This window comes from Gossypium hirsutum, chromosome D11 (assembly GCF_007990345.1).
Source record: "Gossypium hirsutum isolate 1008001.06 chromosome D11, Gossypium_hirsutum_v2.1, whole genome shotgun sequence".
Taxonomy (NCBI): Eukaryota; Viridiplantae; Streptophyta; class Magnoliopsida; order Malvales; family Malvaceae; genus Gossypium; species Gossypium hirsutum.
In genome coordinates, this window is record NC_053447.1 from 71750924 (window position 1) to 71778586 (window position 27663).

The following is a 27663-nucleotide window of genomic DNA, read 5'->3' on the forward strand; positions in this document are numbered from 1 at the left end:
GTGCCAACATAAGCATCAACACACAAGTCATGTATATACAGCCAGGACATCGACATCTTTTGGAAGAGTCCTAATCCAAGCATCATAATTGAACATAGCCTTGGAATACAGTCAAAAACAATTATTGTCTCATAATCGATTGTGCATCCCTGCATTTGAACACTGTTTGGAACATTAAAATTGCGTTTTCTCCTGAGTTGGTACATATTATGCAACAAGGAAAATAAAGAACACAATTAAGATGTTTACGCAGTTTGAAACTCATCCTACGTCTGCGGGGCTTTGCCCAAATATGACTCCACTATGAACTTCATAGTACAGAGAAATGATTCAAGCTTAACCTCTCAAACACTTGATGCAATCTCACTTTTGCACAATTAAGTAAATTATTTCTCAACTCATTTTAGCTATGCAAGTGAAAATTCACATTCAACACTCAGATGGTTTTCTTACTATGAATCAAGCACTTAATAAGCTCCATGTAAAGTGAAATAAATCAAGCACTTAATAAGCTCCATGTAAAGTGAAATAATAAATTTTCAAATGCAATGTCTGGCAATTGTCATGCTTGAACAACGACTCTTCCAAAAGCATCAATGAACCTGAAAATTATAAATGCCAACATAGAATATGTTACAAATCCCATTATTATCAGCCTTATAATTGCACATATGTGTGTTTAGTATAATGTTGTTGATATATAAATAATGAAACATTTTATCAACTTCAACCTCACCACCAAATATTCTGAAGCATCTTCCTTTTTTTCCTGTTTGGACCTTCAATAGTAAATTTGGCTGGAATTCTAAAAAGATAAAAGAGTGCCTTGCATCAATGAATATTATGAATTTGAATACCTCCAAAAGCCTGTCAGTATCACAGGTACCATCTAAGATAGTAATCAGTTGGCATATATTAAGAGAAAACATAAATATATATAAAGATATGATAGGTAAGTGCTTAAATGAAGAAAGCAGAGCATATAGTACAACCATTTTGAAGGCTTCATAGGCCACTCTCTCCACATCAATGATTTTTTAGAATTAAATTATTAGAAGCAAATAGATAAATTAGCACCTCTTTTTATGTATATAAAATGATTGAAGTTCAGTAATGCCTTTCTCCAATGCCTTACTGCACAAATCAGCAAAAAATATTATGAAAGATGATAAGTAAAAAGTAGGATTAAAACAAGGGATTTTAACAAGGAAATTAACAGTATCCAACTTCAATGAAAAATGGCATCAGACCCCTGACTTGGAGATTCAATATACCACTCTTATTTTTCTTCAAAAACAGATAAGGTCATCAAAATAAATAAATAACAAAGACGGACCAACCTGAATCAACCGAATGATGGGGATGTGAGCAATCTTTTGCCAATCAGCGCCAATGTCCTTCCGACATCTTTCCTCCAACTGAGGAATTTCTCGTATGTGTAAATACTCCAAACTGGTTAGGCAACGCATCTCGTCTGGAAGAGATGTTAAATTGGGCAAATTAACCAGATAAAGCCATTGCAGATTTGTTAGATGTTGAAGCCACTCCGGAAGATGCCGACACTTTGGAATATTTTGCAGCCATAGAGAGCGTAGGCTTGTATGATCTTGGAATATTTGGATGCCAGCTCCAGATAACTCCAGCTCCTTGCAGTCCTTTACTTCGAACTCTTCAAGGAAAGTGAGATGTTGGAACACAGGAAGCAGTGACCTCAATCCATTGCAGTTATGAATTTTTAATGTTTTCAATTGAACAAGATGTTGAAGCCCAATGGGGAGAGACACCAGCTTTGGAATATTATCAATCTCCAAATGAGGGAGATTCTTAAGGGGTTCCCATTGCATGCCCTCTAAATCAACCTCCTTGCAATCTTCTATTGTTAATCTTTTGAGGCTGGTGAGATGTTGCAGGCATTCATCTAGCGTGTGAGTGTCCAACCCCTCAATGTTGTGTATATCGAAAGATTTCAATTTGGAGAGTGGAAGAGAAGAGGTTGAAGTTGATGGGGCCTTAGCATTGATGTTCATCTTGATAGTCTGCTTTAACGGCCTTGAACTGGTATTCGACAACTTTAGACCTTCATCGAGTGATGGATACAGTGGCATTAAAGTCAAAGGGCAATTTCTAATTGTTAAAGAGGAAAGACAAGGAAATGCCATGGTTGATGTTTCCGTAACTGTTGTGTCGTCCTCGTTGGAATCATCATCGATTGGTTTTGTCGTCCTCCACCAACTCTTCATATTTGGGCAATCCCGTAGGTAAAGATACTTAAGCGATGGGAAGAATGATTGTTGTTCTCCTTGACTTCCTTTTGGGCTATTATCATCCATGTACTCCAGCTCAGTTAAATCACAAATTACCAAATCTTGAAGACAGAGAAATTGAGCAAAGGATGGGAGATGTTTGAAATTACCCCGATGTATTGTCATAGAAACGAGATTTGTGTGCAAAGAAAGCCAACTTGGAGACTTGGCATCACCCCTCCATCCTGCAATACAGAACTTCTTGAGATTAGGATGGGGCTGGAGGTCTTCAAGTGACTTCTCATCATCATCTTCATCAGCATTCCATTCTAAAAGCAACGATCTCAAATGTTGCTTCTCTTTCAAATTAGCAGCCTTAAACTTCTCTTTTGCATTTTTTACGAATCCCAAATTTGTTATTCTTAACTCTCCCCTTAAGTTGTTAAGCAGTCTCAATTCACTTAGATCTGCACCGCCATGGGACCCATCTTTATCCACTACAAACATGCTTAACGTCTCAAGTGAAGTCAGCTTCCCTATTCCACGTGGCATATGAGTTAAACTCAAACAGCCTTCACACCCAATATGGGTAAGATTCACCAATTTTTCAATCTTCTTTGGCAATTCTTGAAGCCCATCACACCAGTCAAGTTTCAGCGCTAGCAAATTCTGAATCTTGCAAATACTCTTTGGGAGAATCTTAATATTGTAATTGGAAGAAAGATCAAGGTACCTCAAATGTTTCAACTTACAAATGGAGGGTGAAATCTTTCGAATACCCATAGAATCCAATTTCAATACACGCAAGCATCCACAATTTGCAATTATCAAATCCCAAGTTTCATCACTCAATTTTTGATCGTTGTTGTCTTGAAAATGTAACAAGGTTCGCAACTTCTTGCCCTTAAACAAAGGAATTAATGAAGGAATTAATAAAGGATTAATTGATATGTGGCGACATTTTTCACCAACATCACTTGCAATTTTATTTGAATCTACAATACTACTCTCCATCCCTGCTACTGATTCAGCTACATCATGCATTAAATCATGCATTTTACATGTTAGCCCTTCCCATGGATATCTTTCTCCTACTTCTTGGAAGAAACTTCTTTCAACTAAATCTTTAAAATACCCAAACCCGATCTCCTCGAGAGATTGACTTTGATTCAATTGCTTTATGAAACCCTGTGCAATCCATAATTGAACAAGCGCTTGTACTCTAATTCTGTAATCTTTTGGATACAATCGGCAATAAGCAAAGCAATGCTTCAAATGAAACGGGAGATGATCATAACTCAATTTCAGTGTAGGTAGAATTTCTCCTTCAATTTGTGATATTTTAGCAAGTTCATTTTCTTTGAAAGAATGCCACTCATTTGCAGTTTTCTTCAAAGATAATGTACCAGCTATCGTCCTTATGGCTAAGGGAACCCCACCACACCTGCCCGAAATCTGTCTCCCTACTTCCACAAAGGCTGAATTTGTTGAGTCTGCATATCCTTGCTCAAATGCTATCCTTTTGAACAAAGACCAAGCATCATCATCAGACAGGCCTTTCAATTTCAAAACATGGGATTGACATTTATTAGTTATCTCCGCTACCCTTAGAGATCGAGTAGTTACTATTATCCTACTCCCTTTAGCCCCACCCATCAATAACTTCTTTAGCCTAGACCACCTTTCTGGGTCCTCATTCCAAATGTCATCCAAAACAAGCAAATATTTTTTTCCATCAATTTTATCTCGAAGTTGTGTTTGCAATTGATCCATTTCAAGATTTTGATCAGGTGCTTGATTAGTCACAGATTTGATAATGTTTGCTACAATAACTTTCACATCAAAATCATCTGAAACACACGCAAACATCGTCAAGTCAAAATGATTTTTGACCATTTCATGGTTATAGACAAGTTGGGCCAAAGCAGTCTTCCCTAACCCTCCAAACCCCACAATTGGAATGATATAAACATTCTCTTCACTTTGAAACTCCAACACGAGTTTTAGAAGAGCTGCTTTATCATCATCCCTCCCTATTATGTCATCGTCACGCTCAAAAGAGTGCGTTTGCTGCCTCCTTTTAGTCATGAAAGAGGTTTCCGCGGGGCGATCACGCGGAATGAAGCCAAAAGTGTTGGCCTCCCTTTCAATTGAAGCTAATCTCGCCTTAATGGCCTTCATTTTCCGACCCATTTTGAGACCATAAGCAAATTGGTTTGAGGTTGAGAAGAAAAGACGTACCTCTTTCGTCAGCTTGTTCCCACCCGATAGATCTTTCCGCAAAGCTTCAGTAGAGAAATCATCGAGCAAGTCGTCGGCATCATAAAGTACATCTTTCAGCTCTTCAAGCCAAACTTTGACGAGATTGTCGGTCACCGATTTCTCTTCTGCGTCAAGAAGCACAGCTTTGACTTGACAGACATTGCGTTTGAGGTCCTGGATGTCATGTTTTAGATTCCACCACAGCCCAACTTGAGAGAGAGCACGAGAGCTCAACTTAATAATGAGCTCTGCGGCAATATCGAAAGCAATTGCTTCGGCCATTGTTGGTTCAAACTGAAATCAAGGCAAGAAATGTTTGATTAGTGAAAGAGGAGGACTAAAATGAGAATGATTCCAACAAGATGAAACACAGATGTGGATCCATCCACCCAGCAAGTAGTATAATAAAATAAAAAGTAATGTTGATTGGTGGGAAATGGTCCCTCCATGTTAAAGTCATGTTGATTGGTGGGAAATTGTCAAACTTCTGGAGCCTTACAAATAATTGAAATTAATGAAAAAACTATGAAAGAAAAGAGAAAAAGATTGAGGCCCAAAGGTCACTACCTCATTTTAAGTTGCATCATAAATTACAATGTTACGGATATCGCTAGGATAATCCATCCCAAAAGACAAATTATAACACATAGATAGATTTCAATTACAAAGAGAATCGGCTAATTTGTTACAACCATGTTTCACCCATTTGACCTCGGTAGAAACAAAAGAATCAAGCATCTTGTGAGCTCCTTGATGCAGTGATCAAAGATTATAATGTCCTCATTGTGAAAACTAAAGCAGTTGACAAAGTTAGCACAATATGTTTCAAAAATGACATCATCGGCTTTAAGAAATTGAGCAAGCCAAAAACCATCGATGAGGGCATCTAATTCTGCTTTAATAGTGATTTTTTATTCTCATTTTATCGATATATTTACATTTGAATTCAAATACATATTCTACAATTAACTTTAATCTCACTATTACAATACTTAACCTCACTAAATTATTTGTTTAACATGATTATGGTGAATTTATAAAAAGAACAATTACGAAACAAATGCAGATGCACTTATGTTTAAAGTGTTATTAATGGAAATTTTATTATTTTGAAAAATAAAAGTATAACAACTTTTTTAGCATTCCAATTTTATAAAAGAATAATTTTAGCTCTCTTTTTATTTTCCTTCTCTTTTAGTCTTTGAACTTACATTTTTTTGTCAAACCATCCAAAATGAGTGAAAAAGTTAACATTTGTTAACTTTGTTGACATGACATATAGGTGGATTACCACGTGTATGTCACGTTAGCAATCAATTATTTTTAAAAAATACTAAAAAATATTTTCTTATAATTTTTAAAATTTTTAATATATTTTTTTGATTTTTTTTAAAAAATAATTAATTGCTTATGTGGCTTATACATGGCAATCCGCGTGTATGCTACATTAGCAAAATCAATATATGTTAATTTTTCACTCATTTTGGGGTGATTTGACAAAAATTACAAGTTTAAGAACTAAAAGAAACGAAAAATTAAATGGAGAGTTGAAATAACTTTTTATATAAAGTTGGAGACCAAAAGAATCATTATGGCAAAAAATAGTTGTTTTTCTTCTTTCTTTCTTTTTTTTTTGGCAATTTTTAGTGCTAAAATTCAAGATGGTGTGGAATAGTTTCTAATCTTATTATTGTTATATATGTTTTCGATCTCATTAGAGCTAATCTCACTGTCTATATAAAGAGAGCCTAAATATAAATTGTTCCACTTCTATTAAACATGTTAGCGCTCCTTTGTATGATCATTTACCTCTAGTAAGTAGGGCCGAGTAAAAAAAAACAAAACAAAATAATTAAAAATCAATCCAAATCAAGGTGTTTAGACGGTTTATGGATACAAATTAAAAATTTACAATTATCCGAAATCGAACCAAATTCATTATTATCACATTACTACGGTATTCAATCTCGCTATATCAACAACTAATCTCACCACCAACGTTATTTTTAATTTCACTAGAATTCATCCAATTATACATCCAAAGAAAACCATAAACTTATATAAATACAAATAAAACTATAAAAAACTTATTTAGACATAGATTTTATTATTTGACACAATAAAAATATAATTACTTGCTTGATTTATACATTTGTCCAATAGTAATGTAACCCATTCAATTTCGTCAGATTGAAGGTTATTCTTTGATAAGATATTATTATTATTTGCTTTGGGCAAACTTAATACAACTTGATTTACTCTTTATTAATGAAAAGCATTTTATTTATATTTAATTATAAAAATGTGTAAATATTATTAAAATATTATTTTTTAATATTAAATGAATAGTGAAATAGGGTCAACTTATAAGGGTTAAAGTGTTTAGGAAGTCCCTATATTATAGACTGTATCAAATTAGTCTCTCGATTATTAAACAAATCAAATTTATTCTTGTATTATTAAAAAAGAATCAAATTATGTCAAATTGTAACAAAATTAGCATTTACTGTAATAATTTTAACATTAACAAAGTTAACAATTTGCAATATAATTTTTATGCAATAAAAGTTAACTTTGTTGTAATTTGGTTTTATTTGATCCTTTTTTAAAAGTACAGAGACTAAATTGACCATTTAATAATAGAGAGACTAATTTGATGTAGTTCCTAGAATAGAGGTACTTTCACCCTTATATATGTATTTGAATCTTATTTTGGATGAAATTGAACAATTGAAAAAGATAAGAGTTCAAAAAGGTAAAAATAAATTGTAATTATATACAAAATACTTCCCTCCACATTTATCCGAACAAAAGATTCCCTCCCTTTTCCCTCGTTTTCTACTCTCTCTCTAACGTCTAAACTAAAACCCTCACTTTCTTTCTCTTCCTATTCCCCCAATTCCAATTATACCCCCACCTCCTTCCCCTAGAAATCATAAACCTCCATGTCCGGAGGGGCTGGAGCCTCCGATGGTCCCACGCTGCCGTATCAACCTCCTCCCACGGCTTCAACTGCACCAGCTTCGACGGTTCCTTCGGTTGTTCCGCCGATACGTCGTCACCTGGCCTTCGCTTCGACGAAGCCGCCGTTTGTTCATCCCGATGATTATCACAGATTTTCATCTAGTAATAGTCGTGGAATCGTCGCCGATCAAGAAGTTGAAGCAATTGTTGTGAGATTTCTAGTGAGTTCAAAAATTTAATGTAAGAAAAGGCGTACCTCTTTCGTCAGCTTGTTCCCACCCGATAGATCTTTTCGCAAAGCTTCAGTGGAGAAATCATCGAGCAAGTCATCGGCATCATAAAGTACATCTTTCAGCACTTCAAGCCAAACTTTGACGAGATTGTCGGTCGTCGAGGTCATGTTGGAGATTCCACCACAGTCCAACTTGAGAGAGCGCACGAGAGCTCAACTTAGTAATAAGCTCTAGGGCGAGGTGGAAAGCAATTGCTTCGGCCATTGCTGGTTCAAACAGAAATCAGGCAAAGAAGTGTTTCGTTATTGCAAGAGGAGTAAAATAAGAATGATTAAACATTGGCAATTGATTATTTTTAAAAAAAAATTAAAATAATTTTTAATAATTTTTGTACTTTTTAAAATTTTTAATAAGTTGTATACTTTTTTTAAATTTTTATATTTAAAACATTAGTTAATTGCTAAAGTGGCATCCATGTCAATAAAATTAATAAATATTAAAATTTTTTATGTATTTTAAGGTGATTTGATAAATAATGCAAATTTAAGGACTAAATTGATTTTTCATAAAGTTAGAAGGTTAAATTAATCATTATGCCAAAATATAATAGAGAATGTAAAAGCAAATGAAAGTATTTATATTTGTTTAAGTTCGGCCTAGTCCAAACTAGAAACTTAAAGTCTGTTCAAATTTTTAAATAGCTAACTAAAACTAGTTTTAACTCCACTCATACTATTTTTAAAAAAAATTAAAATGTATTCATATTATTTTTAACTTAATATTTAATAATTTTACATGTTTATAAAAATTTTATAAATAGTCATCTTAACATTATAATAGTATTATAAATTTAATTTTTATTTGTTACAAATTACATAACATATAAAATTAACATAATATAAAATATTACAAACTAAAAAAATGGGTCGGGCCAAATTTAGGCTTTGAATATTCAAATTCGAGTTCGACCCATATTTTAAACGAGCCTATTTTTTAAATTTAATAGTTTTACCCAAATCCTCCAAAATTTCAAGTGAGCCTCTGAACTTGATAAAGAATAGTAAGTCTCCTTCCCTTTTATTTCCCTATACTTTTGGATTAACAACACATTTATTAAAACTTTATTGCTTCTATAGGGATGATTATATACTAAAGTTTGACAATGAATGTACAAAGCTATTTTATTCATAACCAAGACAAGAAATTGTCACTCCACACAATTTTATACTTTTTCAAAATTTACTTTAAAAGATAACACCTCGCTTTCTTCACCACTTCGAATATAGTCCACAACTTTGTTTTCACTGGAGCACGATCCAGGATTTATCAATCTGAAATAAAAGTAAAATTGACTTTTATCGATGGTTTTGAGCCGAGCTTCGAATCTATATAGTCAAAAATTTTCAATGGGGTTAGTGGACTTTACCTTAGTTTAATTGAAAATAGCTCACAAGGTACAAATTGAACATATATAGACATCTCTTCTCCCCTTGCTTGAGTTGTTGAACTAAACTAACTTTATTCATATAATATTAATTTTACCCAAAATTTTCCTTTTCAACGAAAACAAAATTCCTAAATTACAAAAGTTAATGGAAGATAAAGAAGACATTGGATCTAGGTTTAGTTGTTTTGTAATAAGCTAAAAGTGCAGGGCATCCATATTTGTATCCTCAACGTTTGGTAACTGAAGGGAGCTATGCTAAACATTCAACCAATCATTAGGTACTGAAATGTTTTCATTAAATGATAGTCTTACATAATGTACACAAGATTGCTTGATAATTAGTTGTGTTTCCATGTGCTTGATTATTATTTGAAACTCCGGAAGAGAAAAATGTATTTTTTTTCTAAGTTGACACACACAAAAATAAAAATAAAGGAGAATAAAGAACATAACCAATATGTTTACGCAGTTCAAAACTCATCCTACATTTGTGAGCTTTGTCTAGAGATAAAATCGCTATAAACTTCACAGTACAATGAAATTATTTATGCCCAACCCTCCAAACATGGTGCAACCTCACCTTTGTACAATTAAGTAAACGCTCTTCCAACTTACATTAGCTATGCAAGAGAAAATCGACACTCGTAAGGTGGCACTCAAATAATAGTTACTCACTAAGTGTTCCTTTAAGTCCACAAATCATCTATATATACACACTCCAAGATCAGCTGATGTAGAATGCATACAGATTGAGTCTTCAACAAAGAAAAAAAGAAAAAGAAAGAACAAATGTGCATAGAGAGGAGGATTTCATGGGAGCACAATGCCATGGACAGATCAGCTGATGAAGAATGCATGTCCTGCTTTTTGGCTCTTCCATTGAACTCATGCTGAAAAAGAAGCAGCTTAGTTACGAGGTTATATTAGATCATTTGAAATTATGAGATTATTATGATTTTAAAAATGTAAAGCAATTAAGTAATTACCACCCATTTGTCTGCATCTAAATTCTTAAAGTTGTCAAATGCCTTTCAGAAAAATACATGCCAATCGAATATGTGGGCAGATAAACAAATGAGGGTAGAAAGTATGATCTCTGCTTTTTGTATTGCATGCTATGCTCTGCCGAAGGATAGAGCCAAAAGCTAACAAAAATGAAGGGTAAAAAAAATAAAAAATTCCAAGATAAAACATAAAATTGTATATACATATGATTAAGATTTAAATTTGGAAAATGAATAAAGCAGAGCATGAAGTAGAAGCATATTGAAGGCTGGCATGCAAGCATTTTGGAAAATGTCCATTGGGTGCCAATAAAGATTTTTTAGAATTAAAGTATTAGAAGGTATGAAATGATAGATATGAACCACCAAAATGCTTCACACTAAATCTAAATTATTCAATTTTGTTTTATTGAATCAAATAGAAAATAAATGAGGGGTATGAATTACCTGTCATTCCTTGTTGGTATTTGGTATAAGCTGCAATTTCAAATGTGTATACACATATGGATTTCATCAGATCATTGGGATGGTGAGATTAATATAATTTAAAAGCGTAAAGCAATTAGCTAGATTACCACTTTTTTTACTGCATTTGAATTCTTGAAATTGCCAAATTCGTTTCACTAAAAGTCTTCGATGCTTACTGCACAAAATAGCCAAATAAAATGATAAATGAAGAAATTGCACCAAAAGCTTGTTCTATTTTGGCAAAAGAGGCCGTAGTTGGAGAGTCAATATACCAACCTGTAGCGATATGAGCAATCTTGTGCCAATCGGCATCAATCCCCTTCCGACATCTTTCCTCCATCTGAGGAATTCGTTTCATAAAGAACTCTTCCAAACTGGTTCTCGTCCGGAAGCGATGTTAAATTAGGCAAATCGGAGAGAATAAGCCTTGGAAGATGGCGACACTTTGGAATCTTTGCCAGCGCTAGAGAGCGCAGGCTTGTATGATCTTGGAATATTTGGAAGTTAGGTGCAGATAACTCCAGCTCCTTTCAGTTACTTATTGAAAACTCTTCAAGGAAAAAGAGATGTTGGAACACAGGAAAGAGTGACGTCAATCCATGGCATTCATGAATTCCCAATGTTTTCAATCGAAAAAGATGTTGAAGCCCAAGGGGGACAGACACCAGCTTTGGAATATTACCAATCACCAACCAAGAGGTTCCCATTGCATGCCTTCTAAATCAACCTCCTTGCAATCTCCTATTGTCAATTTTTTGAGGCCGGTGAAAACAGATTAATGGAAACCATGTAGTTTTCAAAGGTGAATAAATAAGGACAATTAAGATTGGTGTGAACAATTTTTACTAATATATGATACATGTCTAACTATGATTAGTTAAATTTGAAAACATTTTAAAGAAATTAATATATATAATATAAAAAATCTATAAAAATTTTCAAAATTCAATTATTGTAATATGAAACTTCCATATCTAAAAACCCTAAATTAAATTAAACTATTTCAATTGAATCGAACAAACCCTAAATTAAATTAAATTATTTCAATTGAATCGAACAAACAAATTGGACCGAAAATCAATTAATATGATTGGTTTGACCACCTATCTAGTTTTGAAAACCTTGACCAGAACAACATCAGTATGTGAATTTTATTTTTTTTAATGAAGTGATATTATTGTGTGTATAATATAATTATATGATACATCAAATATAAAAATCCATTAATTTAATATCTTAAAAGTGTGCATTTTGTTTAATCTAATGTGTTAAAAAGAAGAAGAAGAAGAAGAAATAATCCTCTTAAATTTTATAATCTCGTCGTGTTTTTAATATTTTAGAATCAAGTTAATATGATGAGTATACAAGTATTTACAATTTAATCCATGTCAAATGAGAACGGAAATTTAAAACCTAAACTGACAGCTACAAAAATAAAATGATTTTATTGATATAATATTAATACTTTCAAAACTTAATTAAAATATTTTAGAATTTATAAATTAATTTTAAAAAATTAATTAATAAATTGAGGATATTTAATACAAATAACTTCTTGTATGAATATAAATAATTATAACACATTTATTATTAAATGAAAATAATGTTTGGTTGGTTGGAAATGGTCCCACCTTGTTTTACGTTTGGGGAACAAAGCGACGGCGTTTTGGTTGGAGAAGAAGGAAGTAACATCGTTAAGTACATCGTTTTGTTTATCTTTGTTTGAAATTTGTTTTCTCGTTTTCTATTTGACGCGGTTAATATTCTTTTTTGGGTAAACTATATTAAAAGTCATTCAACTTTTACCTAATTATGAAAAGTTACAAAATAATCAATAAACTATTTTTTTTCCTTTTTTTTCACCCAATTATCTTGGATTTTTTGGTGTTTTCTATTTTTTCATTAGCCAACTGATGATAAAAATGATAAAATTGAATTGTTGGGAGACTATTTTGTAACTTTTCATAATTGACTGACCGAAAAAGAAAAAAAAACTTAGTTGGATGACTACTAAAGTAGGGTACCCTTTTTTAGGTTAAAATATGCGATATGTCCTTGTACTCACCATAAATTTGAAATTTAGTCTCTATACTTGTATTTATAGGAATTTAATTTTTTTTACTTTTCAGAGTTCAAATTTCAGGTCCAATTGTTAATACTGTTAATTTTTTTTGTTGGATTTGTTAGTGTGACAGTTTGATTTAAAAAAAATTTACTTACTTGGTAGCCATGTAACTAAGAATATGACATTTTAATGAACCTGAATTTAATAAAATAATTTTAACAGTGTTAATAGTTGGACTTGAATTTTAAAATTTTAAAAATATAGGGACTAAATTCTTAAAAATAAAAATATACAAACTAAATTCTAAACTTACAAAAAAAATATAGGGTTTGGGGGATTTTAATTTTGTAACGATCTAAAAAGTGCAAGTATTGGAAAGTGAATTATCAGGTCTCCGTTTTGTTAAAACGGACTCGTAAAATAATTATTAAAAATATTTATAGAATTAGTTATAAGATCAATTGGATTTTAGTTAAGTGAATTTAGTTGAATTAAAGTTAATTATGTATTAGGACTAAATTGAATTAAGTGTGAAAGTTAATTATAGAAAAGAGAAAGGTCAAAGGACTAAACTAATAATTAAACAATAAAAAGTGACAAGTGTGTGGTAATTATAAATACATGTGTAAAAAGATAAATATATACAATTGTAATATTTATATTGTATATTAAATAGATATTTATTAGATAAATAATTAAATTATAAGATATTTATGTGATTAATAAATTAATTCGTGACAAGTGTAGGGTATAGATTAAGTACAAGTGTAAAAAAAATGTATACATTTGTAATATATGTATTAGTTATTAATTAGATATTTATTGTAATTATATTATTATTATAATATAAAGTAAAGAAATAAAAGAAACAAGGAAATAAAGAAAGAAAAAGAACAGAGAAGTAGAACGAAACAGAGAAAGGAAAGAGGGAAAAAGAAAGAAAGAAAAAGAAAAAGGAAAATTTGGGTTGTCAAGGTTCAAAGTTAATTTGGTAAGTCAATTTAATCCTTTTTCTCTTAGTTTTGATGTTTTTGGAATCTTAGAACAAAGTATTATTGGATTTATGTCAAAATTTTGGAAGTTATTAGATTTTTAGACATTGATTATGTTGAATAAATGAAAGAATTAGGGGTTAAATTAATTTAATTTCAGGTTAGAAGTTAGTAAAGAATTTAATTGTAAAATAAAGTTTAAGTTTTGATTAGTAGGGACTAAATTGAAAGAATCCCGAAATTAGGGACTTATGGTGAAATTGAAGGGTTAAAATGAGTTTATAGTAAGAATTGAGAAAGAATAAGGAGTTAGATTGAGAAAATAAAATTAGTATTGATAAGGGATTAAATTAGAATTTAGGTAAAGTTTAGGTATAAATAGAAATATTTTGATGAATTTGTGTATTAATGATTTTTAATTGTTTAATTACGTAGCTAATGTCGTGCAAGAGTCATTAACCAAGAAAGGAAAGGAGAAGGTGGACAAGGAGTGACTCGAGAGAAATTTCGGTTAGTATTACTATAATTCAAATTTAATTATTAATTGTTAAAATTTAAATTAATATACATGATAAGCAAATTGAGGTAAGTATCATGATTGAATTGAATTGAGGTAAGTATCACTTGATTTTATTGCACCAAACAGGACATAAAAGATTTTCTTAAAAAATTTAACTTGCAATGAGATTGTTTTTTCTCACTATAACCTTATAGAGGTGTTATATAAGTACATATCATATCATAATTATAAATTTAATTATTTAATTGTTATAAAAATTAAATATATTACAAATTAATATTTATATAATGATATATTGAATACATGTAAATTTATTATCATAAATATATTTGTAATTATTATTTAATATAAATAATTTTATTATATTTTATTATTTTCATTTATATAAAGTATAGAATTTTGAGTTTATAATAATTTCAAAGAAAAAATATAATTTTCATAATCAAATTTTATATGAATTAAATCTAAATAAGTAGATATGTAATAATAAATAAAAAAATTAATAAAAATATATTTATTAATAAATTTATTATTTACCATGTTTGCAAATTTAGTATATATTATATTATTTAATGTTAAATATAAATAATTTAACATCCGTAATAATCAATTTAAGGTGAAAACACCTTTCTGGTCCCTTACAAATTTGATCTCAAGCAAATTGGTCCTTCTAAAAAATTTAGAGCAATTTTATCATTGTTAATTTCGAAATATAGTAGCTAAGAATAATTAAGCACAACGTTAATATTTTTGTCATCTGTACACATTTTTATTGGTATAATAATAACTTTAGCCTTAAAAGTTTACACATTCTGTCAATTTAGTTCTAGTTTAACAAAATCAAATTGCAACATTTACACATTATGTATGAACTGAATTTGTTATTATACTAATCAAAATTATATACAAGTGACAAAAAATATTAACATTATTGTTAATTGTCCTTAGTTCACTTTTGAAATTGATAGGGATTAAATTACTCTATTTTTTTAGAAGGGCCAATTTGCAAAATATTGAATTAAAGAGGGATGGAAGAGGTGTTTTTATCCATTTTTAACCTCACCTCACTACTACAATTGTTATTGAATCCAAATATATATCCAAAACTGGTTATTATCACATCACTACGATATTCAATCTAACTATTCCAATAACTAATCTCACCCCAACGTTATTTTTAATTTTACTAGAATTGATCCAATTATACATCCAAAGAAAACCATAAACTTATCTAAATACAAATAAAACTATAAAAAAACTTATTTAGACATAAATTGAAAAATAAATTTTATTATTTCACACAGTAAAAATATAATTACTTGCTTGATTTAACCCATTCAATTTGGTCAGATTGAAGGTTATTCTTTGATAAGATATTATTATTATTATTATTTGCTTTGGGCAAACTTAATACAACTTGATTTACTCTTTATTAATTAAAAACATTTTATTTATATTTAATTATAAAAATGTGTAAATATTATTAAAACATTAATTTTTAATATTAAATGAATAGTGAAATAGGGTCAACTTATAAAGCTTAAAGTATTTAGGAAGTCCCCATATTATAGACTGTATCAAATTAGTCTCTTGATTATTAAATAGATCAAATTTATTCTTGCATTATTAAAAAAGAATAAAATTATATCAAATTGTAACAGAATTAACATTTATTGTAACAAATTTAACATTATCAGAGTTAACAAATTTTAATACATTTTTGTGCAATAAATGTTTACTCTATGGTAATTTGGTTTTATTTGATCATTTTTAATAGTATTGAGACTAATTTGATGTAGTCCCTATACTACAGGTACTTTCACCCTTATACATGTATCTGAATCTTATTGTGGATGAAATTGAATAATTGAAAAAGATAAGAGTTCAAAAAGATAAAAATAAATTGTAATTATGTACAAAATACTTCCCTCCACATTTATCCGAACAAAAGATTCCCTCCCTTTTCCCTCGTTTTCTACTCTCTCTCTAACGTCTAAACTAAAACCCTCACTTTCTCTCTCTTCCTATTCCCCCAATTCCAATTATACCCCCACCTCCTTCCCCTAGAAATCATATACCTCCATGTCCGGCGGGGCTGGAGCCTCCGATGGTCCCACGCTGCCGTATCAACCTCCTCCTACGGCTTCCACAGCACCAGCTTCGACGGTTCCTCCGGTTGTTCCGCCGATACGTCGTCACCTGGCCTTCGATTCGACGAACCCGCCGTTTGTTCATCCCGATGATTATCACAGATTTTCACCTAGTAAAAGTCGTGGAATCGTCGCCGATCAAGAAGTTGAAGCAATTATTGTGAGATTTCCAGTGAGTTCAAAAATTCTCTTTTGAAAATGGTGGCTATCATGTAATTAGTAGTATATTATTTCAATTTTGATGAGAATTGTACTCTCACTTAACGCTTAATGTCGTTTGCTTAATTTTTTTGTGTGATCTTTTGATCTGTTCATAAATAGAACTTTTCACGGTGGGTAAGTTTCTTAGGGGATAAATTATCAGTAGCATTAGTTGTTTCTGCAGTGATATTGTGATGTCTGTATTTTAATACGTGATCTATTCCCGTTTTTAGATGATGTATTTGATGGTTAAAGTGCTCGTTTGCTGATCTAAGTTGAAATATAATGAATGCTTGCCTCATCCAATGTCCAAAACCTGATGACTTAAACATTTTGATGCCTTAATTTGAGAAAGCTAAGTTTTAGTACTAGCAAATATAATTGCAATTGATAGTATGTTAGTTTTACGTAATATAAATGTTATAGTAAGAGATGAAGGTTATGTTATGCTACTCCATTCTCGGTTTAAAGCCAAACATTTAATGCCGTGCTCTATATGAAGAAAGCTTGATGGGTGTTAGTTCTTTTGATGGATGTTTGAAAAATGATTCAGTTGATATACATATTTCCCCCTTATGTATAATATGTCTGATAGTTTGTCAGGCAAAATTATGTTCGTATATTATATTCCTTTTTCATTCTGTCTTCAAGTAGTGAAGCATTTCTGATGGTTCTTATGACTAACAGTAAGTTTTCTTATACAAGCTCTCCTACATATGCATCTGTTAAACTTATGCTCTTTTTTATTTTATTTTCTTCAATTCAATTGGTTGTTAATGTAGATATAACCATGCACAGATACTAAGGGACCTTGTAATTTTGCCTGCCATTGTCACTACTTTGAATTATTGCTGATTTTTCTCAGCAATTAAAAAGGAAAAGCGCAGCAGACAAAAATGATGAGTCTAGCCAATGGACAAAGCAGTCCAGGAGTTACCAGCATATCCAACAGTCCCTTCCAGACACCTGTATCTGCTAAAGGAGGAAGGATAAATAATAGATCAAAGACCTCAAAAGCCAACAAATCAATCGGCACCAATGTCCTTCCATCAACTGAGGAACTCTTGCAAATTATTGAAGTTCTCAAATGCCTTTCTCCAATGGGTTACTGCACAAATGCCTTTCCATCAACCTGATTACAACCAAATGCGTGGGATGTGAGCAATTTTATGCCAATCAGCGCCAATGTCCTTCCAACTGAGGAATTTGTCGTATATGTAAAGATTTCAAACTGGTCATCTCAGAAGCGATCTAAAATTGGGCAAATCAGAGAGATAAAGAAATTGCAACCCGCTCCGGAAGATGCCGACACTTTGGAATTTTTGCCGGTGATAGAGAGCGTAGGTTACAATGCCATGGACAGATCACAACACTTTCTTTATAGTTTCAAAAATTACTCGAGGCAGAAGGCAATGGGAGCCAGAGCTCTCCATACCCCTCCCCCTTTCCAAATTTGGGAAATTCGAATTAAGCCTTCAATTTTTTTGAAAATTTTAATTAAACTCCTCAATTTTTTTAAAATCTTCACTAAGCCCTTTAATAGTCTTGTTAGTTTTAATTAGACCCTTTTTTTTTTGAAATTCTCATTAGGTTCTTTAAAATTTTTGAAAAATTTAATTCCACATTTCGCTACCTTGTTGAAAATTACATTTTAATTACATTGTTGAAAATTACTTGTATTTTGATAAGGAAAACAATGGGAAAAATAACAATTAGATGCTTGGAATATTGGCTTGTGCCATGATAGGCCTTTATAAGGTGTTATTCAACTTGTAATTTGATGTGTGCCAACATAATCATCAACACACGTGTCATGTATATACAACCAGGACATCGACATCTTTTGGAAGCATCATAATTGAAAAATGTGAAATACCGTCTAAAACAATTATTGTCTCATAATCAATTGTGCATCCCTGCATTTGAATACTGTTTGGAACATTTAAAATGTGTTTTTTCCTGAGTTGGTACATATTATGCAACAAGGAAAATAAAGAACACAATTAAGATGTTTACGCAGTTCGGAACTTGTCTTACGTCTACGGGGCTTTGCCCAAAGATGAATCCACTATGAACTTCATAGTACAAAGAAATGATTTAAGCTTAACCCCTCAAACACTTGATGCAATCTCACTTTTGTACAATTAAGTAAATTCTCTCCCAACACATTTTAGCTATGCAAGTGAAAATTCACATTCAACGCTCAGATGGTTTTCCTACTATGAATCAAGCTCTTAATAAGCTCCATGTAAGGTGAAATAATAAATTTTCAAATGCAGTATGTCTGGCAATTGTCATGCTTGAACAACGACTCTTCCAAAAGCATCAATGAACCTGAAAATTATAAATGCCAACATAGAATATGTTACAAATCCCATTATTATCAGCCTTATATTTGCACATATGTGTGTTTAGTATAATGCTGTTGATATATAAGTAATGAAACATTTTATCAACTTCAATCTCACCACCAAATATTCTGAAATAAAGATATGATAAGTGCGTGCTTAAATGAAGAAAGCAGAGCATATAGTACAACCAATTTGAAGGCTTCATAGGCCTCTCTCTCCACATCAATGATTTTTTAGAATTAAATTATTAGAAGCAATTGTCAAGTTATTCTTATGATTTAAAAGTAAAAAGCAAATAGATAAATTAGCACCTCTTTTTATGCATATAAAATGATTGAAGTTCACTAATGCCTTTCTCCAATGCCTTTCTGCACAAATCAGCAAAAATATTATGAAAGATGATAAGTAAAAAGTAGGATGAAAACAAAGGGATTTTAACAAGGAAATTAACAGTATCCAACTTCAACGAAAAATGGCATCAGACCCCTGACTTGGAGATTCAATATACCACTCTTATTTTTCTTCAAAAAAAATAAGGTCATCAAAATAAATAAATAACAAAGACAGACCAACCTGTTACTACCAAATGTGGGGGATGTGAGCAATCTTATGCCAATCAGCGCCAATGTCCTTCCGACATCTTTCCTCCAACTGAGGAATTCCATTTATGTCTAAAATTTGCAATTTGGTTAGGCAACGCATCTCGTCCGGAAGAGATGTTAAATTGGGCAAATTAACGAGATAAAGCCCTTGCAGATTTGTTAGATGTTGAAGCCACTTCGGAAGATGCCGACACTTTGGAATATGTTCCAGCCGTAGAGAGCGTAGGCTTGTATGATCTTGGAATATTTGGATGCCAGCTCCAGATAACTCCAGCTTCTTGCAGTCCTTTACTTCGAACTCTTCAAGGAAAGTGAGATGTTGGAACACAGGAAGCAGTGACCTCAATCCATTGCAGTTATGAATTTTTAATGTTTGCAATTGAACAAGATGTTGAAGCCAAATGAAGAGAGACACCAGCTTTGGAATATTATCAATCTCCAAATGAGAGAGATTCTTAAGGGGTTCCCATTGCATGCCCTCTAAATCAACCTCCTTGCAATCTCCTATTGTTAATCTTTTGAGGCTGGTGAGATGTTGCAGGCACTCATCTAGCGTGTGAGTGTACAACCCCTCAATGTTGTGTACATCGAAAGATTTCAATTTGGAGAGTGGAAGAGAAGAGGTTGAAGTTGATGGGGCCTTAGCATTGATGTTCATCTTGATAGTCTGCTTTAACGGCCTTGAACTGGTATTCCTCAACTCTAGCTTATCATCGAGTGATGGATACAGTGGCATCAAAGTCAAAGGGCAATTTTGAATTGTTAAAGAGGAAAGACAAGGAAATGCCATGGTTGATGTTCCCATAACTGTTGTGTCGTCCTCGTTGGAATCATCATCGATTGGTTTTGTCGTCCTCCACCAACTCTTCATATTCGGACAGTCCCAGAGCGAAAGATGCTTAAGTGATGGGAAGAATGATTGTGCTTCTCCTTGACTTCCTTTTGGGCTATTATCATCCATGTACTCCAGCTTAGTACAATAACGTATGGTCAGCCGTTTAAGACAAGGAAATTGCGCAAAGGACGGGATTTGTTTGAAATTACCCCGATGTATTGTCATATAAACCAGATTTGTGAGCAAAGAAAGCCAACTTGGAAACTTGGCATCACCCCTCCATCCTGCAATATGGAGCTGCTTGAGATTAGGATGGGGTTGGAGGTCTTCAAGTGACTTCTCATCATCATAATCATCATCAGAATCAACATTCCATTGTAAATGCAACGATCTCAAATGTTGCTTCTCTTTCAAATTAGCAGCCTTAAACTTCTCTTTTGCATTTTTTACGAATCCCAAATTTGTTATTTCTAGATGTCCCCTTAAGTTGTTAAGCAGTCTCAATTCACTTAGATCTGCACCGCCATGGGACCCATCTTTATCCACTACAAACATCCTTAACGTCTCAAGTGAAGTCAGCTTCCCTATTCCACGTGGCATATGAGTTAAATCCAAACAACCTTCACACCCAATATGGGTAAGATTCACCAATTTTTCAATCTTCTTTGGCAATTCTTGAAGCCCATCACACCAGTCAAGTTTCAGCGCTAGCAAATTCTGAATCTTGCAAATACTCTTTGGGAGAATCTTAATATTGAAATTCCAAGAAAGATCAAGGTACCTCAAATGTTTCAACTTACAAATGGAGGGTGAAATCTTTCGAATACCCATAGAATCCAATTTCAATACACGCAAGCATCCACAATTTGCAATTATCAAATCCCAAGTTTCATCACTCAATTTTTGATCGTTGTTGTCTTGAAAATGTAACAAGGTTCGCAACTTCTTGCCCTTAAACAAAGGAATTAATGAAGGAATTAATAAAGGATTAATTGATATGTGGCGACATTTTTCACCAACATCACTTGCAATTTTATTTGAATCTACAATACTACTCTCCATCCCTGCTACTGATTCAGCTACATCATGCATTAAATCATGCATTTTACATGTCATTTCTTCCATCAAGTCTCCTTCTACCTCTTGAAAGAAACTTCTTTCAACTAAATCTTTAAAATACCCAAATCCGATCTCCTCGAGAGATTGACCTTGATTCAATTGCTTTATGAAACCCTGTGCAATCCAAAATTGAACAAGCTCTTCTACTTCAATTCTGTAATCTTTTGGATACAATCGGCAATAAGCAAAGCAATGCTTCAAATGAGACGGGAGATGATCATAACTCAATTTCAGGATAGGTAGAAGTTCTCCTTCAATTTGTGATATTTTAGCAAGTTCATTTTCTTTGAAAGAATGCCACTCATTTGCAGTTTTCTTCAAAGATAATGTACCAGCTATCGTCCTTATGGCTAAGGGAACCCCACCACACCTTTCCGAAATCTGTCTCCCTACTTCCACAAAGGCTGAATTTGTTGAGTCTGCATATCCTTGCTCAAATGCTATCTTTTTGAACAAAGACCAAGCATCATCATCAGACAAGCCTTTCAATTTCAAAACATGAGATGGACATTTATTAGTTATCTCCGCTACCCTTAGAGATCGAGTAGTTACTATTATCCTACTCCCTTTAGCCCCACCCATCAATAACTTCTTTAGCCTAGACCACTTTTCTGGGTCGTCATCCCAAATGTCATCCAAAACAAGCAAATATTTTTTCCCATCAATTTTATCTCGAAGTTGTTTTTGCAATTGATCCATTTCAAGATTTTGATCAGGTGCTTGATTAGTCACAGATTTGATAATGTTCGCTACAATAACTTTCACATCAAAATCATCTGAAACAGACGCAAACATCATTAAGGCAAAATGATTTTTGACCATTTCATGGTTATAGACAAGTTGGGCCAAAGCAGTCTTCCCTAACCCTCCAAACCCCACAATTGGAATGATATAAACATTCTCTTCACTTTGAAACTCCAACACGAGTTTTAGAAGAGCTGCTTTATCATCATCCCTCCCTATTATGTCATCTTCACGCTCAAAAGAGTGCGTTTGCTGCCTCCTTTTAGTCATGAAAGAGGTTTCCGCGGGGCGATCACGCGGAATGAAGCCAAAAGTGTTGGCCTCCCTTTCAATTGAAGCTAATCTCGCCTTAATGGCCTTCATTTTCCGACCCATTTTGAGACTATAAGCAAATTGGTTTGAGCTTGAGAAGAAAAGGCGTACCTCTTTCGTCAGCTTGTTCCCACCCGATACATCTTTCCGCAAAGCTTCAGTAGAGAAATCATCGAGCAAGTCGTCGGCATCATAAAGCACATCTTTCAGCTCTTCAAGCCAAACTTTGACGAGATTGTCGGTCACCGATTTCTCTTCAGCGTCAAGAAGCACAGCTTTGATTTGACAGACAGTGCGTTTGAGGTCGTGGATGTCATGTTCTAGATTCCACCACAGCCCAACTTGAGAGAGAGCACGAGAGCTCAACTTAATAATGAGCTCTGCGGCAATGTCGAAAGCAATTGCTTCGGCCATTGTTGGTTCAAACTGAAATCAAGGCAAGAAGTGTTTGATTAGTGAAAGAGGAGGACTAAAATGAGAATGATTCCAACAAGATGAAACACAGATGTGGATCCATCCACCCAGCAAGTAGTATAATTAAATAAAAAGTAGAGCACGTTTGGTTGCTGTATTGGATTAGAGGAGTATTGGATTAGAGGTGTAATGGAATAGAGGTGTAATGGAAAAGCTGTGTAATAGCAAATCAACTGTTTGGTTGAATGTAATGGAATAGAGGCGTAATAGTAATCCTGTGTTTGGTTGAGTGTAATAGAGGTGTAATAGCATAATGAAAAAACTAAAATGACTAGAATACCCTTAGCAGAAATTTGTTTTGGTAAATGATTATTGTTATTGTTATTTAAATTTTAATAAGATTATTATTATCAATAATAAATAATTTAATCATATTTAAACATAATTATTATTAAATATATTTTAATTAAAATATATAATTTAATAAAATTCTTAATAATTAGCATAAATTTGTTTTGGTAAATGATTATTGTTATTGTTATTAAATTTTAATAAGATTATTAATATCAATAATAAATAATTTAATCATATTTTAACATAATTATTATTAAATAATTTTAATAAAATTATATAATTTAATAAAATTCTTAATAATCAATATTCTTATATGAATTTACTCAAATCATAATATATGATACTATAAAATATAATTTAACATAATTATTATTAAATATATTTTAATTAAAATATATGATTTAATAAAATTCTTAATAATCAATATTCTTATATGAATTTACTTAAAATCATAATATATGATACTATATAATATAATTTGAAATAATTATTATTAAATATATTTTAATTAAAATATATGATTTAATAAAATTCTTAATAATCAATATTCTTATATGAATTTACTTAAAATCATAATATATGATACTATATAATATAATTTGAAATAATTATTATTAACTATATTTTAATTAAAATATATGATTTAATAAAATTTAAAATAATTATTACTAATAAATTTTCTTATATGAATTTGTATAATTTAATATAATTATTATTAAATATAATTTAGTAATAATATATAATTTCATAAAATTATTGATAATAAATATTCTTATATGAATATATATAATTTAAAATAATTAATATTAAATATAATTTAATAATGATATATAATTTCATAAAATTCTTAATAATAAATATTCTTATATGAATTTACTAAAATCATAATATAACTTGAGAATTATATTCTGCATAAACATAATTAACTTATAATAAGCCACTTCACTTGTTTGATATCATAGTAAATAATTTACCTTTTTTACACTACTTATAATCATAAGTTTGTATAAATTATTAACAATAAATAAACACCATAATTAACTTGAACCCTGTATTAACTTGATGGATAAAGTATTTATCACCTCAAATATGATTTGGGTGACCACAAATGTGATTTGAGCTCAAATTATACTCATAGTAAGCTCAAATTTTTATTAATGTCAATGCCAACACTACCACATTTGGGTTCAAATTATACTCATAGTAAGCTCAAACTTTTATTGATGCCAATGCCAACACTACCAAAACCTTTTGGACAATTATTTCGAAGATTTAAACCAACAAAAAGAAAATCAATAAGTAATAAAACCATAGAAAATAAAAGAAAAAATTTGCCTTTGAAGCACATTCAATTGTGCACTTGGTTCTCTTTGATATCTCCATGATTTCTTCATCTTTATTCATAATATCAAACATAGGCAAACAAAACGATAATTGTAACCCCCTACCCCTACCAACATTTTATTGTAAGTATAACTAACACAGGATAACTAGTTGGCCTCTTAAAACAGTCAAAGACCAGACCCCAAACCAAACCAAACTGCTAAACAACAAAGCAGACATCATTAAAAAGACCCCACCCCCAGATTGCATCATTTTCAATTCTTAGAAATGAGGAGCATAGAGCTGGAGAACCTTCTGCTAGGACGGTCTGCTGCTAATATCATCCCACCAAGCACTCACATGCTTCCTGCTGGTTGTCATGTATTCCTTTCCCATTTGACCCACCAAGTACTGAGTAAATGGCAGCTGGCTCAGGTCAACAAGGCTGAAGAAATCACCAGCCAAGTACTTGTTCTTTGACAGCCTCTCCTCATAAATATCCAGAACTTTGCAAATTTTGTCACAAGATGCCATCCTCTTCACAACAGCCAAAGCAACTCATAGTTCCTCTTGCGAATTATCTCTAATTTGCAAGATCCAAATCTAGGAATTCAAGGAAGAATATCTGAAGAAAAACAGATTTCTTGTATAGAAACCGCAAAACAAACAAAATGCAAATACGCAGAGCACAAATATTAGGTTAGATAGATGAAAGCAATTTTCAGGAAAAACTGCAGAAGTAAAATGCATTTAGTTTTTTCACAATCTGCTAGTTTGTAGTCCAGATATTACAGAACTGGAAGTCTTTTCATTGTGTCCATGTGGAGCATTTCTTTAGTCTGGCAAACCAGATAACATATCTTGTTATATAATATTTGTCCTTGAATCAAATAACATGCTATAAAGCAAACTCCCATTTGTTTTGCATAAGAGCAGAAAGAAATGAAAGGAAATAAAAAAAAAACTATTCCAAGTATGCATATGAGATCAATTCCATAAACTCATGAAATTGCGGCATTTCATTTTCAAACATAATATCCTATGAAATGAGAGGTGAGTTAAGTTAAACTTTCATTGGGTTATCAAAATGCAGCCTGGCATGCGCAAACATCAAAAGAAACCACAAGGCAGTATTGCTCACAATCAACTTGAAATCATTGGAAACAAAGTTTGGTAAGGCTTTTAGCCACAACAACTTTTCATAAAACGAAAATACCCAAATCTACAATTTCACCCGCTTTAAATACCTAAAAGTTCCCCTACTACTTAAAATCGATATATTATGAGAAATTCTATTCAATAAACTCTCCCCAGTAAAACGAAGCACAGATATCCAAGTTAAATCACTCTATCAAACAGATCAACCACTCACCAAATGTATAGCTTATAAGATTACGCATAAAAGGCCAGTCAAACACAGCATTCAACAACCTTTTTATTTATTTATTTATCACAGTTTTAAAAAATCAAACAGTTTCATGAGTACCGAAAATCACCTAATTACATTGACCCGTTTGCATGTCAATCAAAAGCATCCAAATGAAAATAATATATATACACATCCGTATAATGGAAATACCACCTGAAATTTGGGGACGATGAAGTGAAGCAATCAGTTCAAAAAGAGACTCTGCCTATTAGTTGAACTGAAGATCTGAGACAGTGAAGCCGACGAAAACAGAGACCGATAGAAAAATGAAGAAATGAAAAGACAGACAAATCAGCATGCAAAGCAGCCACAATCCAAGGCAAAGACAGAAAACTAAAATGAAAAGTTCAAGATTCATACCTTACGCCGAGACCGAGAGAAAAAAATGAAGCAGTGGCTTTTAAACCTGCTGCAACAAATGAAAGGGAAAAAATGATCGAAAGAGAAAATCGGTAAAGGCAGACGAGGAGAAATGATGAGGACAGAAAAAGGAGAGGGTCGGGTGGGGAAGGAGGGTAAAATAGAGAGTTGGGAAGGGAAGCCGGACGTAATGGGTAATCCTCGATTTGGGAAGGGAATAGAAAATCAGGGAATTTGGGGATTAGGTCGGGATTGTAATACGCACGTAATACCTATTACAGCGAACCAAACGCCGGAATGGGTCGGTAATGTAATAGGCGCGTAATCGGAGCGTAATGGATTACCTATTATGTCATCTTCACGCTCAAAAGAGTGCGTTTGCTGCCTCCTTTTAGTCATGAAAGAGGTTTCCGCGGGGCGATCACGCGGAATGAAGCCAAAAGTGTTGGCCTCCCTTTCAATTGAAGCTAATCTCGCCTTAATGGCCTTCATTTTCCGACCCATTTTGAGACCATAAGCAAATTGGTTTGAGCTTGAGAAGAAAAGGCGTACCTCTTTCGTCAGCTTGTTCCCACCCGATACATCTTTCCGCAAAGCTTCAGTAGAGAAATCATCGAGCAAGTCGTCGGCATCATAAAGCACATCTTTCAGCTCTTCAAGCCAAACTTTGACGAGATTGTCGGTCACCGATTTCTCTTCAGCGTCAAGAAGCACAGCTTTGATTTGACAGACAGTGCGTTTGAGGTCGTGGATGTCATGTTCTAGATTCCACCACAGCCCAACTTGAGAGAGAGCACGAGAGCTCAACTTAATAATGAGCTCTGCGGCAATGTCGAAAGCAATTGCTTCGGCCATTGTTGGTTCAAACTGAAATCAAGGCAAGAAGTGTTTGATTAGTGAAAGAGGAGGACTAAAATGAGAATGATTCCAACAAGATGAAACACAGATGTGGATCCATCCACCCAGCAAGTAGTATAATAAAATAAAAAGTAATGTTGATTGGTGGGAAATGGTCCCTCCATGTTAAAGTCATGTTGATTGGTGGGAAATTGTCAAACTTCTCAATGAAGACAAAGTTGGGATGATGACACGTGGGGTGCTGTGCACAATGTGGAGCCGTACAAATAATTGAAATTAATGAAAAAGCTATGAAAGAAAAGTGAAAAAGGAGACAAATCCCATGGAATCCAAGGTGTTTCCTTCTTCCCATTTACTTTGTGTAATTGAGCTAATTCCAATCCGAATTAAATCAATAATTTAATGATTATTAA

The 27663-nt window shown here is 32.4% G+C and overlaps 4 protein-coding genes and 1 long non-coding RNA gene across 15 annotated transcripts; 1 reads left to right on the top strand and 4 right to left on the bottom strand.

Moving 5' to 3' along the window:
- Positions 1-165: 165 nt before the first annotated feature.
- On the bottom strand, positions 166-4894 carry LOC107951700 (putative disease resistance protein RGA3). 11 transcript variants are annotated; one of them, XM_041105217.1, is made up of 4 exons: positions 1341-4894; positions 1078-1134; positions 737-805; positions 166-602 (listed from the first exon to the last, which is right to left on the bottom strand). In XM_041105217.1, the coding sequence occupies exons 1-2, from the start codon at positions 4785-4787 to the stop codon at positions 1132-1134; spliced, it is 3450 nt and encodes a 1149-aa protein (XP_040961151.1). In that variant the 5' UTR covers positions 4788-4894; the 3' UTR covers positions 166-602; positions 737-805; positions 1078-1131. The 11 variants fall into 11 exon arrangements, with proteins under 11 accessions (XP_040961151.1, XP_040961152.1, XP_040961153.1 ...); XM_041105218.1 differs by having other exon boundaries at positions 732-805; XM_041105219.1 differs by having other exon boundaries at positions 737-867.
- A 2307-nt stretch (positions 4895-7201) lies between these two features.
- LOC121223540 (uncharacterized) lies at positions 7202-8038 on the bottom strand. Its single transcript, XM_041105228.1, has 2 exons — positions 7726-8038; positions 7202-7628 (listed from the first exon to the last, which is right to left on the bottom strand). The coding sequence occupies exons 1-2, from the start codon at positions 7867-7869 to the stop codon at positions 7362-7364; spliced, it is 411 nt and encodes a 136-aa protein (XP_040961162.1). The 5' UTR covers positions 7870-8038; the 3' UTR covers positions 7202-7361.
- Positions 8039-9416: 1378 nt separating this feature from the next.
- LOC107951702 (uncharacterized) lies at positions 9417-11292 on the bottom strand. The gene is made up of 4 exons (XR_005920865.1): positions 10898-11292; positions 10729-10796; positions 10601-10630; positions 9417-10039 (listed from the first exon to the last, which is right to left on the bottom strand). It is a non-coding gene; the product is annotated as an uncharacterized lncRNA (long non-coding RNA).
- Positions 11293-16117: 4825 nt separating this feature from the next.
- On the top strand, positions 16118-18534 carry LOC107944758 (transcription factor E2FA). Its single transcript, XM_041105229.1, has 2 exons — positions 16118-16520; positions 17415-18534. Exons 1-2 carry the CDS (start codon positions 16281-16283, stop codon positions 17526-17528), a joined length of 354 nt encoding a protein of 117 aa, XP_040961163.1. The 5' UTR covers positions 16118-16280; the 3' UTR covers positions 17529-18534.
- On the bottom strand, positions 18430-27476 carry LOC107945008 (putative disease resistance protein RGA1). Its single transcript, XM_041105226.1, has 4 exons — positions 26737-27476; positions 19474-22415; positions 19212-19268; positions 18430-18883 (listed from the first exon to the last, which is right to left on the bottom strand). Exons 1-2 carry the CDS (start codon positions 27245-27247, stop codon positions 19480-19482), a joined length of 3447 nt encoding a protein of 1148 aa, XP_040961160.1. The 5' UTR covers positions 27248-27476; the 3' UTR covers positions 18430-18883; positions 19212-19268; positions 19474-19479.
- Between the last annotated feature and the right edge of the window lie 187 nt (positions 27477-27663).

Coding starts and splice junctions, on each gene's coding strand:
- LOC121223540 (XM_041105228.1), bottom strand. CDS start 7,869: ATGACCTCGACGACCGACAATCTCGTCAAAGTTTGGCTTGAAGTGCTG. Junction 7,629..7,725: donor GGAACAAGCTGACGAAAGAG/GTACGCCTTTTC, acceptor GACTATTACTAG/ATGAAAATCTGTGATAATCA.
- LOC107945008 (XM_041105226.1), bottom strand. CDS start 27,247: ATGGCCGAAGCAATTGCTTTCGACATTGCCGCAGAGCTCATTATTAAG. Junction 22,416..26,736: donor GCGTGAAGATGACATAATAG/GTAATCCATTAC, acceptor ATGACATAATAG/GGAGGGATGATGATAAAGCA.
- LOC107951700 (XM_041105212.1), bottom strand. CDS start 4,787: ATGGCCGAAGCAATTGCTTTCGATATTGCCGCAGAGCTCATTATTAAG.
- LOC107944758 (XM_041105229.1), top strand. CDS start 16,281: ATGTCCGGCGGGGCTGGAGCCTCCGATGGTCCCACGCTGCCGTATCAA. Junction 16,521..17,414: donor CAATTATTGTGAGATTTCCA/GTGAGTTCAAAA, acceptor GATTTTTCTCAG/CAATTAAAAAGGAAAAGCGC.